The sequence below is a fragment of the Rhamphochromis sp. 'chilingali' genome (genome assembly GCF_963969265.1).
Source record: "Rhamphochromis sp. 'chilingali' genome assembly, chromosome: 4".
NCBI classification, from domain to species: domain Eukaryota; kingdom Metazoa; phylum Chordata; class Actinopteri; order Cichliformes; family Cichlidae; genus Rhamphochromis; species Rhamphochromis sp. 'chilingali'.
In genome coordinates, this window is record NC_137948.1 from 33774071 (window position 1) to 33788427 (window position 14357).

The 14357-nt window shown below is 40.6% G+C and overlaps 2 protein-coding genes across 2 annotated transcripts; one reads left to right on the forward strand and one right to left on the reverse strand.

Moving 5' to 3' along the window:
• Positions 1 to 327: 327 nt before the first annotated feature.
• On the reverse strand, positions 328 to 4834 carry LOC308395796 (3-mercaptopyruvate sulfurtransferase-like). Its single transcript, XM_080880777.1, has 2 exons — positions 4099 to 4834; positions 328 to 1234 (listed from the first exon to the last, which is right to left on the reverse strand). Exons 1-2 carry the CDS (start codon positions 4676 to 4678, stop codon positions 936 to 938), a joined length of 879 nt encoding a protein of 292 aa, XP_080736903.1. The 5' UTR covers positions 4679 to 4834; the 3' UTR covers positions 328 to 935.
• A 557-nt stretch (positions 4835 to 5391) lies between these two features.
• On the forward strand, positions 5392 to 8660 carry rps19bp1 (ribosomal protein S19 binding protein 1). The gene is made up of 4 exons (XM_080880795.1): positions 5392 to 5576; positions 6808 to 6981; positions 7238 to 7335; positions 7727 to 8660. Exons 1-4 carry the CDS (start codon positions 5522 to 5524, stop codon positions 7874 to 7876), a joined length of 477 nt encoding a protein of 158 aa, XP_080736921.1. The 5' UTR covers positions 5392 to 5521; the 3' UTR covers positions 7877 to 8660.
• The last annotated feature ends 5697 nt before the right edge of the window (positions 8661 to 14357 follow it).

Genomic DNA, 14357 nt, shown 5'->3' on the forward strand with positions numbered 1-14357 from the left:
TCAACTTATGTACAGCAACCCCTTTGCTATGCAGTGGAAAAATGCCTTACGTGTAATACGTGTGACTATCACTACGTCACAGCAAAGTGGGTTTTGATGCCACCTTTTTGTTTCCTTTAGTGCAAGTCTATTTTATATCTGTTCATGCTGAACTTTACTCAAATGATTATTGTATATGGCAAAAGTGATTTACTTGTTATATTAAAAGCAATATTTTTAGCATCAACATTGCATCACTGAAATCATTTTAAGCCACCACAGAAAAAGAGTCTTCTAAAATGCTGTACAGTAATTGGCAATGTGTAACATGACATGAGACAGTAGCAATCATGATGATATATTAATTTATTTTTTCTTTAGACACAAACTTCTCAGGATATCTGACTTTGGAAGCGGAAAAACCCCCAAAAACAAACAGAAAAACATCACTATCCTTAGGCTCTAATCAGTCAACAAGTCAAAAGTCCATCGTTTAAACTGCATTATTGTAAGAACCTAACAAAGGAGACTCTGCTCTTTGTCTATTTTCAGTCCTTTTTAATCAGTTACTGCGTCGATAAACATGTTCATATTTATTTTACCAAAGATTACACAAGATTACAAAGTGTAGGTGTCTTTGAGTCCGTGAGCTGCCAACAGGTGGAGACTTGAGGTGGTGGGACGGGGTTAAGAAGTTCAGTTTAGTGTCCACATATTGTTGACTTTAATCACAAATCATCTATCAGTATATAAAAGATGAACAAAAAAAAAAAAAATCCCCAGTGGTGTATTATTAATACAGGAGCTTTTTGGACATTCTGGGAAATTTTGCTATCGTGCTGCTGGCTGTGGCTTCACAGGAGGAAGTCATACAAATCCCAAATGACCAAACTTCAATAGCAACAACAGCACAAGTGATGCAGCCTAAAACCATCGGTCACAGGTCCTTCCTGTTATCACAAATGTTTCCCTCTCCCATCTGATATGACGTGCTCGGGCACGGCGCGGGTGTACCACTCCGACCATCCACCGTCATACACCGACACCCCCGGGTGCCCGCACTCGTGGGCCGCCAGTGCCACGTGGCACGCGGTCACTGCAGAGCCGCATAAGACACAAAGCGGGCAGTCGAGATCCACACCAGCACGGGCAAACAGAGCCTGGAGTTGTTCCTTTGGCAGGAAGTGGCCAGAAGGTGACAGGAAGGCGTGGAAAGGAATGCTGATGGAGCCAGGGATGTGGCCCGGCTCTGTGTCTGTCAATCAGAAAGAGCAGATACATTCAGAATATGATTAAATAATCTGAAATAGCAAATGTGTACTCTTAATTAATTAAGAAATGGGCAGTTACACAGAAACATGCAATTAAAAAGACCTTTAGAGATCTTGATTAGCCTTGGTGAGGCTTTTAAGTCATGCTAACCCTGTGTTGATCCCTTCTGTTTTTCTCAGTCTGGATTATGTTCCACACTTTGAATGTGGACTACAGTAAAATTCTTGAGCTGTTGCTCTTTATTCTAAATATTTTGCAGGGAAAATGGAAAATATGTGCAGCAATTTATTGAAACACATACAAAGATACATGGAAATACAGTATATGAGGCAAAAACAGAGTTTGTCATTATTTGGTTAGACAACCTTTATTCTTCAACACAGCCCAAACTCTCTTAGACAAGCTTTCTTGTCATTTCTTTAAGTAGCAAGTAGTAACTATGACATCACCCATTGACTAGTAAGTGAAGTCTCGCTGTGATGCATTTTCATCATTGTGACTGTGGTGTTTTAAAACCACATGTGGCAAGCAACTGTGAAACCAATGACACTGCACAATCACTGGGTAAAGGCTTACTATTGAAGTTGTGCCAGCCATTAAAAAGAATTCATGTTTACGGCACTTCTGTTTTGGCTTTACTTTTTAGACCTTTCTAGCTACACCCCTCCTTGATGTAGTCTCTAATCCTGGAGTGACCTTTTACATCACAAATAATTTTACCACACGTTTAGTGCCATTAGTAAAACTGTTATGATCCCCATTTCTGAATAACTTGTTATACAGTACACATGATTAGCAAATCATTATAATCTGCCTTTGTATTGACCGCCTCTTATTACGGCATTTCCATCTCCACTCTGCTAGCATCAGAAAGAGTAAGAGGCGTAAGTTATATTGGTCCAGCTCAGCTGCACTCGACTCTGAATAAATCAGTAGAGAGGCATGAGTCAGAGGACTGTTAAAGTCCATGACCGAAGATGACAGTCTTAAATATAAGATAAAAAAAACGGAACATAATGTGATCATTGATGACTCAACCCTGTGATCTTTTGGCTACAGAAGGACCATGTGGACGAAACCCCAGAAAGGGTTTTCTTCAGATCACATTTTAAATGTGAAAAAAAAAATAGCCAGGTGTTAATAAACCACAACCACACTGGGACAGGCGGTATTTTAGTCTTGACTATATCAGTTATAGTGGGAAATTGGTTCAGTGTTTCAAAAGCAAAACTCTGAATTGAGGAAAAGAAAGCGAAGCCCGCATTTGCTACGTTTTTACTACCACAGACAAATATGTGTGTTTGTATCGATGTTTGATATGAAAACAGACATTACAAAAACTGATGCTTATACTCCCAAGGGAGTCAATCAGAAGAGCAGATTTAGCATGTGAAAGTTTTATTTGTTTCCCCCAAAATTAAATCCAGGTTGGATTTACACATGCAATGAAAAGGGAAGTTTTTTTTGTTTTTTTTAAAGAGAGCAGTCAGAAAGGTCACTGCTCAAACTGCTTTCAGAAGTGTTCTGCCTGCAGAGGAGCCCTGTAACTGCACATCAGAGCTTTACCCTCTAACAGTGTGTGTACTGTGAGACGTATATGGATAAGACATCTATACCTTATCACTGTTTTGTCCATTCACTGAGTGCCGTCTTTAAAAACATCAGCAGATCAAAGGTTGGACTATTGCTGCATCTAAACGTTTAACCATTCACTTTGTCTGCTACTGTGGCACAGCAGTGTGTGTGTGTGTGTGTGTGTGTGTGTGTGTGGTTCATTGACTATAGCTAAAATGTGGGCTAAGTACGGCCTGTCTGCCTGACCTCTTTTCATGTTTGTGTTGTTCAGTCATCCAAGCCGCAAACTCCATAAAACTCTATGTAATGTACAAGGAATTAGCAAACCATTATCTTGTCCCCCCCCATTGCATACCCGTGTCACCCTGACGTCACTGTCAGAGTCAAACTGTAATTGTGTTTTATAAGATACTAATTATTGTCCATGTTTGTTCATTAATTATCCCATCACTAGTAAAGAGAGGAGTATCAGGGGTCAATAACATAAAATATCATGAGCCATGATATCCTCCCCAATAATAACTTATTGTGACACGTTTGTGTGTCTATCCACCTCCACTGCCATCAGTTTGAAGTCTGAAGTGTACAACTGCCAGAAAAACAAATCTGCGCAGACAACAGGAAGACATTTGGAGAATTTCAAACTGGTAATTGATACCCGCCTCCAGGTGCAATCCTCGAACCAGTTTTTGATCAGTCATTCTTAAACACTCTTAAACAAGTTGACTGGTTCAATCATTCTGTTTATCTTAAAAACAGGCACAATAAGATCATCAATGTTGTCTATAAACCCTTTAATGAAAAAGTTACTATCAACAATGCACGTAATAAAAGCTACTGTGGGACGTTACTGTGAGTCACTCAGTCATCACTTTGACCAAGATAAAAATTCTATTAAAAAAATGCATGTCACCATCTTTTCCAAGGGAAAAGAGTGTAACGTTGGGTTCTTTAGAAGTATTTCAGTTACACACGGACATGAGTCAGGCCGGAAATCCTGGCACAAGTGTGTCCCAACAATAGCTGAGTTGTGAAGTTATCTTAATCATAATCAACGCATTTGTCATCAAGAGGCAATAAGAATAAAGATACAGTACACGCCCCCTCATGTCAGTGTGCCTGTAGTCTGAGGATGCTATTTGAAATAAGGGTGTCAGTAATCTGAAAATGTAATGAAGTTCTGAGAAGAATGGATCTCTTCAAAAGCCTGAGTGGGGCACGCAGGACTGTAACCATGTAACCATCATAAAGGCTCTAATGCAGACTACTCACTGTCTCTGGGTTCAGGGTCCAGTCCTTTGAACCTGCCTGTGGGCCTGGCATCCACCACCTGGAACTTTTTAGTCTCCAGGTTATCCAGGATATCCTCATAGGTTTTTATCCACGAGCGGTTCAGAGAGGCTTTGAACTCGGTCGCTGTGGGTCTGACGTACCGGTCACTCACAGGTCGACCCTCCAGCTCCCAGTTCCTGAGCCCCCCATTGAGCATAGAGACCGCACTGTGCCCGAACACTCGGAACATCCACCACACGCGGGGCGCCGAGAACGCCCCGAACTCGCTGCCATCGTAGACCACGACGTGCGTGTCGTTTTCTATTCCCAATTTCCCGACGTATTCCGCAAAATAGTCCTCTGACGGCAACATATGGTCCAGAGGAGAGGTTTTATCACAGCACTGGTCAATGTCAAAGAAAGCTGCTCCCGGCACATGCTTCTTCTTGAACTCGGTCTTTGCGTTTCTCCGCAGTTTGGGCAAATACCACGAAGTGTCCAAGACCCGCATTTTCCCCTGGACCTTTACAGCCTGAGCCAGCCACTTAGAGGTGACCAGAGCGGTGGCTTGGAGAGCCATGGTGAACTGGAGATGCAGACAGGCTACAAAGTTTACCTAAGTTTCACAATATTTAACAAAACCGAGCCAAAAGTCGGGAGCGGTCGAGTGAGCAAAGGTACTAATGGTGGCGAGAGAGCGCAAGCCAAACCGTCACGCCCCTCGGCTCACCTGACACTGATAAAAGTGAAAGGGGGACACAGTAAAAATGGCATTAGCCTACATTTTAGACAAAGTCTGAACCGACACTCATTCATAAGTCTGCAGCGAGACATGCACATTTTTCCAACTCCAACAGAAAACGTAATCTATTAACCTATCTCCGTGTGAAGTGAAAATAACAGAGGATTGGAGCCACTTGTTCCATATTTGAACAAGATCAAATATTGTAGCATATTTGATTTGAGAGTTGGCAGTTCTGTTTTGATACTACTACTACTACTACTACTACTAAAATGGCCTGTATTTGTATAGCGCTTTACTTAGTCCCTAAGGACCCCAAAGCGCTTTACACTACATTCAGTCATCCACACATTCACACACACATTCACACATTGGTGATGGCAAGCTACGTTGTAGCCACAGCTGCCCTGGGGCGCACTGACTACTACTACTACTAATAATAATAATAATAATAAGAAGAAGAAGAATAAAAATTTAAAACTAAAGTAATTGAAATAGCACAACAGGTCATCCAGGTAGGAACTTTGTTCATTTTACATCGTCAAGCCGACTGCTTTTAACCGACGCACGCGAGCTTGCCGGATGTTTATGGAACCACATGTTGTTACCCGGTTATAAAAGCACATTTCTGTGGATGTAGTTTGTGGAAAGTAGAAGAAAACGTTTGTAGCTTGAATCAGGATGTCGGCTTCGTTGATCAGGAGAGGACTGGAGCTGCTGAGCAATGACATTAAAGGTCAGTTTAGCCTCTTGAGCTTGCTGTGCCAGTTGGCTAACAGTATTGGATATTAGCGCTCTCGCTATTATAATTCTGACCATAACTTGTGACTGATCTGTTTTTTGTTTTTTTTTACATTGTTATAGTTAGGCCGTAATAGAGGGGGTTTACAATGTTGCTTTAAGGTCTAAAATTGATTACTTGAATATTATTTCGGAGGTTTTCACGTTGTCGTCATTAAACCATAGCAACGTAGAGCCCGAAGAAGACGTATTTGAATAACGGTACTATGCTTAACCTCAACCTACATAACATTCCTGTGAGGAAAGCAATTCCTCATCCGGGTGAGCGGGTACTTGGTCTCAGCACAGCTGATGTCAGGAGGACCCTGAGAAGAACTGACGTACCCAAGCAGCGCCTCGGGACTGGTGCTCAAGGAATGTGCTGACCAGCTGGGTCATGTCCTCACAGACCTCTTCAATACCTCACTGAACCATGCAGTTGTACCATCATTCTTCAAGAATTTTACCATTATACTAGTTCCTAAAAACAGTCCACAGTTCCATGTCTTAATGATTATCACCTTTTAGGACTCACAATGTGCATTTCAGTTCCGCATTCAACACAAATCATCTCCCAGCATGAAAGCATGCGGCAAGTGGAGACAATTGATGGGGACTGGTGTACCACACACAGCTTCTCATCAATAACATTGTGGAGGAGGTGGACAGCAGCACTAAGTTTCTAGCTTTGTTCTCTTGTAATGGGAGCACAGCAATGTCTGCACTTCCTGTCTCAGATGAAGAGTGTGTATTTGGAGCAGAAGAGCCAGATTCTCCAAGTTTCTTTCTCATAGCCATCAGGCTTCTAAATTCTATTTTTTTTTTAATACCCCTCCCATCTACACACACACACACACACACACACACACAGAGTGGACCACACTTGGACTGATCTCCCTGCTGCTGTGATACTCCATTGCTATCTATAAGTGTAATACACTGGTAATTTAACAATACTGCTGTTTTTTTATGCATTTCACATTCATTTTTTTATAGCTCTGTTTGTTACTACAATTTTTATTAATGTTGTGAGCCAGTGCAACACGATTCCATTCAGATATGCTATAATTAGTGTATAGCTTTTGAATGACAAAAAGATCGATTCACACTCTTAAAAGAACATGTTTCCTTGTCTGCAGCTTACTTTGGGTTTTGTGCGTGTCTTTTTGCCATGTGTTTCCTGCCAGATGTCACTAAAGTGAAGAAGAAGCAGCAGCAGACCCCCAGCTCAGCCACAGTGATGGAGCTGGTGAGCACCAAGCGGCAGGGAGTTACCAAGCAGGTCAAAAGACTGCAAGGCCGTCTCGGGCCTGGCAAGAGCAAAGCCACTGTTAAAGACAAGAGGATCAAGTCTGCAGTGGGTCAGTCTGCTTGCTGTATTTCAGTCTTCTTCATGCTTAGAATAAAAGACATCTGTGAAAAAGTAAAAACAATTGGTACAGAGGCTTTTGCGTTTTTATGTAAGGACCAGTAGGTGGCAGCATTGGTCTTAAACTCAGTTGTAAAATGTACAGCCTTCCACTGAAAAAGAACTTAAACCTGAATAATTGTTCTGTTACTCTTTTACAGTCTAGTTGATGTTGCTCTAAATTTCTTGTTCTTTGGTTTGAATTGTAGAGGAGTTCAGGAAGAAGCAGGGGAAGAGCCATTTGAGTGAGAACCTCAAATACTTTATGGCAACTGGCTGTAAAGCAACAGATTCTGACACACTGAAGGTAACCAGGTCATCAGTCCCTCACATTTTACAAGTGCTGTCATTGTCTGTGACTTTTATCTCTTCTTGAAACACTGGAGTCCAAAATGTTAAGCAGGATTTAAAAAGAAGAGTCATATTTACATAAAAAAGCAGCTTGCTCACAGCCACAAAAACACTGGTGGCATCCAGTGGTATCTCTCAGCCTGCTCGTAGATTCAGCAGTGGTATCAATTTTAATGTCGGCAAAAAATAAACTGTACAGTAAAGATCCAAATCCCAGGATTTTATTTATTTATTTTTTGCATTATTGATAACCCAAATAGATTCATAGCCATCACTGGCTACTGATGAACTGCTTTTGTTGTCTACAGGTGGCCCTAACGTGCTGATTTGATTTCTGTCTGACATAGATCGTGAACCACAATAAAGGGAGGCAGTCAAGAAATCACCCGGACAGGCCTGTGAAGAAGGCCAAAGAGGCAAAGTCTTTGTTCACAGAGGAGGAGTTCCAGCAGTTTCAGAAGGAATACTTTGGCAGGACTGTGGAGGAAAAGAAATAAAACAGACACAAAGACACTGCGCCCACAGCAGAAGCTCCAGGGCTGCGTTTGGAGGATCGAAGTGGATTTCTGGACCAGATTTTGTTCTCATTAATGTTCATGTAGTGTCTGTATGGTTCAGGGTTTTTTTTTTTTTCTTTTTCTTTTTTTTCTTTCAAGGGTGTCTGTGTGAGTAATGTGTACATTTTGAACCAACCACAGGTTGAAGTTCATAGACAAAGTATGAAAAATCATTGACAAAGAGACAGGAAATGACTGAGATATGACTTGTGTCAGTCATAGCTCGCGAGTCCTTTGTTTCATTGTTTGTGAACTACAAACGTAATGAAGCTCACCTTTAATTCACAGCCAAGAAAAACACCATATTCATGGCTTAATAACCAGATAAGCTTAGCAAGAGCCATTACAGGGCGGTGTGAGAGAGCAAATTCCTGAAATTATGGGCTTATGGATGACTTATACAATACATTTCTGTTTCTCATCCCTTCTTCTTTGATAACTTCTTAGAATTTTTTTATTTTTTTTTAAGATTATTGAATTATTTTTTCAATAAAAGCTGTAATTCTGGGAATAAAGCTGCATGACACACTCGATAGATATAAAGATATTAGTTGCTAATTAATCAATTATTAAATAATATCACAGTCAACACAAAGGTTTGTTATTTCTATTGCAACGACCTTGAATTAATAGCTTCCATCATTTTCATCATTCCTCCTATAAACACGTGTTTTGATATGGTCGTCCTCAAACTTGTTGCTTTATTAAAGTAATGAAATAATGACTCCTGTCATGGGTTTATTCTTGTTCAGTTCAGATTACAGTCTTTCTCTACTGGTTTGGCTCATTTCTTGAAACAGAAATTACATTCTCAAAACTCTAAGATCATTTGGCAAAACACTTACAGTTTAGCACAACACTATAGCTCACCTGCAAAAGCTCATATCTCTTCCAAAACTGTTCACTCGGGCTTCAATCTAAATCCCTTTCTCATTTAAACAGTCAGTGTCTCCAAAATGGCAAAGATCCTTCTCAATAGCTTTGGCTCATTTCTCGACACAGATTGGACATTCTCATCATTCTTGGTGCTTTTGTCAAACTAAACCTGGATGGTTGATCACAACAACATGGTCCACCTGCAAAAGCTCATATCTCCCCTAAAACAGTTCACTCATGTGTCAAAACTATATTTCTTTCTAATCTGAATAGTCAGTGCCCCCAAAATGCATCGTCCCTTTGGCATTGTGTGAGTACTGCCATACAAAATGTTTAGATGTTTTGTCACTATAGCAGAGGACCAACAATATACAACAGAAAAGAGTAGCCTCCAAGGTTTGACATCACAGATTGCACTCACACTACCAAGGAAATTATAACCATTTATTATTCACATGCAAAGAAAGTTTTATACATATGTAAAAAGAAAATGTACATTACAGTAGTAAATTGTATGAACACAAAATCGGCCACGTTTTCGGCCCTTGGCCAGGTTGAAGCCAGCTTTATCCACGAACACCAGGATGTGAGGGGTCTCATGTCCTTCCAATGCCATTATTCTCTAAAATAGAGTAAAGAACGTAAAATCAGTCATACAGAAGAATCATATACTACAGTTAGACAATTACATGTTCTCCCTCACAGGTTCAATATACTACAGGCCACTACTCCAGTGGTTCTAAACTAGTGATAGGCCTATGAGGAAGTACTGCAGGGGTATTTGATAGAAAGGGGAGTGGGAAATACTGATGACTTACTGAGATGTTACAGTAAAACCTACAATATTAGATAGATTTGATTGGGAGACAACAAAATAAGGATTATAATGAGAATTGTATCATACAGTAAACTGCAGTTTTCTGTTGAAATTGTTGAAGTCAGATGAAGCAAATACTGATTCTGAAATCAGGTAAAGGAGGTATTGAAACCAAATAAGTGTTTCAAGAAATGAGCCAAACCAATGGAGAAAAACTGTAATATTTTGCTTTTATTAGGTTAAAAGGTGAACTAATAAGGTTTGGAGGGGAAGAGCACAGACATTTTCACTCTTTACATTTTTTTTAAAGATTAACCAAAAAAAGCTGTTTCATTTAGTGAGCTCTTAACTGTTTCCCCTTCGAGATGGGCTTTTTTGTTTAAGGGAAAGAGTGCCACCATAGACCTAAAGGGTTTCCACCATTTTTCATGTTTTTTTAATTACTCATGTCGTCAAGGCAAATCAGAACACCACATCCTCTTTTCTCAGAAAAAAGGAGTCAAACTTGAGTCGAAGAAATGTTTAGGGTACAACGTGAACAACCCAGACATGGACATGATGGCACACTAAAGCACTGGTACGTTCTTAATGTGATTTTTCGCAGTGGCTGTTTGGCTAGTGTGCATAAGTGACTTTAGAACCCTAAATTTCATCATAGTTATATCATTAACATTTTTCTAACATTGTGTTTTAACGTTATATTAATATGGGACATAATGCTATGAATGCTACACATTTGTTGACAAAAACAATATTTTGGAGTAAATTAATCTGCAGGATTACATAATATTTCATAAGGAAGTCATGTCTTTATCATCTGTATCATCTTTAGCCTTTTAGACCCTCTAACCCCAAATAACATCAGCCTGTTTAATGCTCTGATGTAGTTTCCATCTTAAGAAAATTTTATTTTATAGTTCAATGTATATAAAGTATAATATCAATAGAATGCAGGACCTATCATTTGTACGGCCAAAGTGAGATTGACACTAGTCTTATCAGCTATGTTAGCAAACTAGTATACTAGCTAAAGTTAACAATACTGATGGCTAAAGGAACTCAGCCCACGGCCGTCGTATTCTCCCAGACACATTGCATGCCGACGAAACATCTTAACTTTCTACAACAAAAGTCAAACAAATGACATAAAATAACATTTTCTCTAATTCTGTCAAACATTTAGCTGCATGAGCCTTGCACCTGAACCCTGGGTGCACTGATAGCATAGTCTTTCTTCTTTTAAAACATCTCTAAAAAGTGCATCTGTGCTTCTGTGCTGGTCCCAGACATACAGTCCTCCACAGAATCTGTATTTTTTGCAAACAAACTTTAAATATTTTACTCCATATCACAGACCAAATTTATTTATGGTTTAACTGGCGATTGTAAGACGTCACAGTATCTTTTCAAATACAGTTTAGTATCTTGGTCCATTATTCTACCATTATTTTGAATTTGAGTCCAAAACTTAACTTCAACCATTGTTACATCAGTTTGCAGAGATGTCTCTATGGTCCATATCTTCCATTTTGGATGGTCAGATTTCCAGAAATCAGAATCTGCAAACTTTATTAATCCCTAAGAAAGTTATGTGGGTTACAGTTGCTCCAGTATAAATAACAGTAACAGAACCAGACTAGACTATATAACAATACTATATGTTACAGATTTAAGACATTTAAGAAATAGCACAATATATACAAATCACTCAAGAATAAATATCAAGGATTGACGGAGGTGATTATAAATAAATATCAAGAATGTTGACATGGTGCTCAGCATGCAACAACATAGAGGATAGCACTGACCACAAAAGACTCCGGAGCATTGTCTGACAGATGTTGAAGGACCTCAGAAAATAGAGACGACCTGCTGCTGCGGAGCCTGGGACGGTCTGCTTGCCTCCACCCCGGGGGGAAGGGTAACATCTCTTGGGTCTGGGTTCTGTTTCCCCCTCTGGGGGCGAGGGTACCTGGACCCGGGGTATAGAGTATGTTTGGGGAGTGTGATTGTGTGTACATGTCCATTTATGTCAATCCTTACGTTGGGTGAGTGCTGAGTGTTTGTATATGTGTGCATGAGGGTGGGAATGCATGTTTGTGTCTGTGTGTGCCTGTTTGTCTGTGTCTATATGTCAGGTCGGGTCTTAGACTCCACCTCTCTGGGAACTCCCAGGCCCTCCAAGGCCTATCTCCCCTTACCACACTCCCTGCCGGTGACTGATGCCCTCAGGGGTCGGTGCATTGGTGGTTCTTGGTGTCCGGGGCTGGGCACTCAGGTATGTACCGGCTCACTCCCGGTGGCTACCTGGGTTTTTTTTTTGCTTGTTTTCTATTCTTCTTCTCTCAACAGGTGATCCAGGAGATTTTTATTTTTTTTCTCCCCCCCCCCTTTCTCACTGTCCCTCTCCCCTTCTGTTTTTCCTTTCCTTCCTCTTTCTTTCTCCCTTTCCTATCCCTCACTCATGTCTGTCCCGTCTGTAACATCTGAAAATAAAATATAATAAATAATAAAAACAAAGGTCAATCAAATGGACCAATACGGCAATGCCACGATGATCCATTTGGCAAAGTAAATCCATTGGGTATCCTTGTTGGTCTTCAGACAACAATTCTGATGGCTAAAGAACCAAATGGGACAGGCAAAAAAAAAAAAAAAAAAAAAAAAAAAAGACAGTTACGCAATGAAAACCTGGCTTTCAGCAATTTTTGTGATTTGGTGGTATATAAATAAAGTTGAATTGAACTGAAAAAAAAAAATAGAGACGACTCTGGCCTTTCCTATAAAGTGCAGTGGTGTTTGTAACCCAGTCCAGTTTATTGTTCATGTGTACTCCAAGGTATTTATAGTCCTCCACAATGTCCACATCGACCCCTGGATTGAAACACGGGTCAAGGGTTTCCTGGTCTTCCTAAAGTCCACAATCAATTCCTTAGTTTTGCCACGTTGAGCTGCAGAGGATTCTGCTTGCACCACATGACGAAGGAGTCAACCACAGCCCGGTACTCTAGCTCATCACCCCTGCTGATGCATCCAGCTGATGCTGATATGGTCTGACTACGGGTCAGAGCTGGTCCAGGATGATTTTTCCAGGGTCTTCATGATGTGAGAGGTCAGTGCCACCGGCTTGGAATCCTGGGGGCCACTGGGACGTGGCGTCTTTGGTACAGGGACGAGGCGTGATGTCTTCCTCAGCACTAGGACCCTCTGCAGACTCAGACTCAACATGAACAGTTTCTGAAAGACTCCACAAAGCTGGGGGGCACCTTGAAGACGTGGGGACTCACCCTGTCTGGTCCAGCAGACTTGCATGATTGGAGTCTCCTCATTTGCCTCTGAACCTGTTCGTGAGTGAAAGTGATAGGTAGGAGAAGGGTGTCAGGACATTCACCAGAGGCAACGGTGCAATGTGAAGAGAGAGCTGGAACAATGGAGTCGGTGCAGCAGGTTATGTAGTCAGTGATACACTCAGTGAGCCCATTGATGTCCTTGGTGTGAGGCTCACAGAGTGTCTCCCGGTCAGTCAAAAAAGCCCTGTAGACCTGCTAAGGCCTACTCTGACCACCTCCTAATGTTTCTCGTGGTCACAGGTCACAGAAAGCACCAAAGAGGAGCTTCCTGACAGAACCATAATTCAAAGTCTCTTTTGTTTGGCAGGGCAGCTGTCATGGATCTGGATCATTTGACCCAGCATTTTGACTTTCTTGTGTTTTGGTGATTGTTATGTATTATAATGATGATGATTTAAGGTTCATTAGGTAGTCCTGAATTTATTCTATGCTCTGAGTTCTTTGTATTCCCTGTTTAGTTTCTTGTCTGTTAGGTTCCCCTTGTGTTTTGGCCTCTCCTCTGTGTAGTTTAGTGGGTTATTGATACAATGATCACTGTTATTATCAGTCACACAGCAGCTTGTGTTATTCTACTGCTGTTACACATCCATCGTGTGATCACTTCTGTAAAACCTATTTTTGTCACCGTTTTCACATGATACTAGTTTCTCACATTGCCGTATCAAATGTGACATAATCACATAAGGGAATGAAAGATCAGCATTTTTAGTTATTACTTAGATCAAAATTAAATGTGAATTGAAAAGCCCAAGTATGTTGCATAGTTACTAAAAAAAGCTTAATAAGTAACACTGTTCAGCTTGTTATAAATATCATCTCGGTGAAGTGATTCAGGCAGATGGCTACATGAGGCCATATAAAGTTTTCATCACTAAATAAGTATTACCAGGCTGCACTGCGTTATCATTATAAAGTCCATCAGAACAGCTCCCTTAAGTCAAGAGAACAACTGAGACAATCCATCCACAATACGAGGTTAGTCATTTATATACTGCAACAACATGGGAATAGAGCAGCTCTGAGAGAATTCAACATTAATAAATCAATGGTACGGAAGTGGAGGAAGCAAGAAGAATTAGTTGAGTAAAATTTGACTTATCTGACTGTTTTGTTTTGCTTAATGTGCCTTATAATCCAGAGCGCCTTATGCATGAAAACAGACCCATTTATTGACAGTGCACCCGGTGCGCTTTATGGTCTGAAAAATATGGTCGTAAAAGTCAGTTTGTTTACCAAGATATAGAAATGTCCATCAACAGCATGTTTTAATTAGTTAGTATTAGTTCATTTGATGAGGTGAGCTTCCCTCCCTCCAAGACATCTACAGGAAGCGGTGCCTGAGGAAAGCGGGGAGGATCATCAAGGACTCCAGTCACCC

Excerpts from the sequence above, each read along its gene's own strand:
- rps19bp1 (XM_080880795.1), top strand. The coding sequence starts at position 5,522 with ATGTCGGCTTCGTTGATCAGGAGAGGACTGGAGCTGCTGAGCAATGAC. Across the intron at positions 5,577-6,807 it reads GCTGAGCAATGACATTAAAG|ATGTCACTAAAGTGAAGAAG; the intron begins GTCAGTTTAGCC and ends GTTTCCTGCCAG. Across the intron at positions 6,982-7,237 it reads GAGGATCAAGTCTGCAGTGG|AGGAGTTCAGGAAGAAGCAG; the intron begins GTCAGTCTGCTT and ends TTTGAATTGTAG.
- LOC308395796 (XM_080880777.1), bottom strand. The coding sequence starts at position 4,678 with ATGGCTCTCCAAGCCACCGCTCTGGTCACCTCTAAGTGGCTGGCTCAG. Across the intron at positions 1,235-4,098 it reads GGACCCTGAACCCAGAGACA|ACACAGAGCCGGGCCACATC; the intron begins GTGAGTAGTCTG and ends TCTGATTGACAG.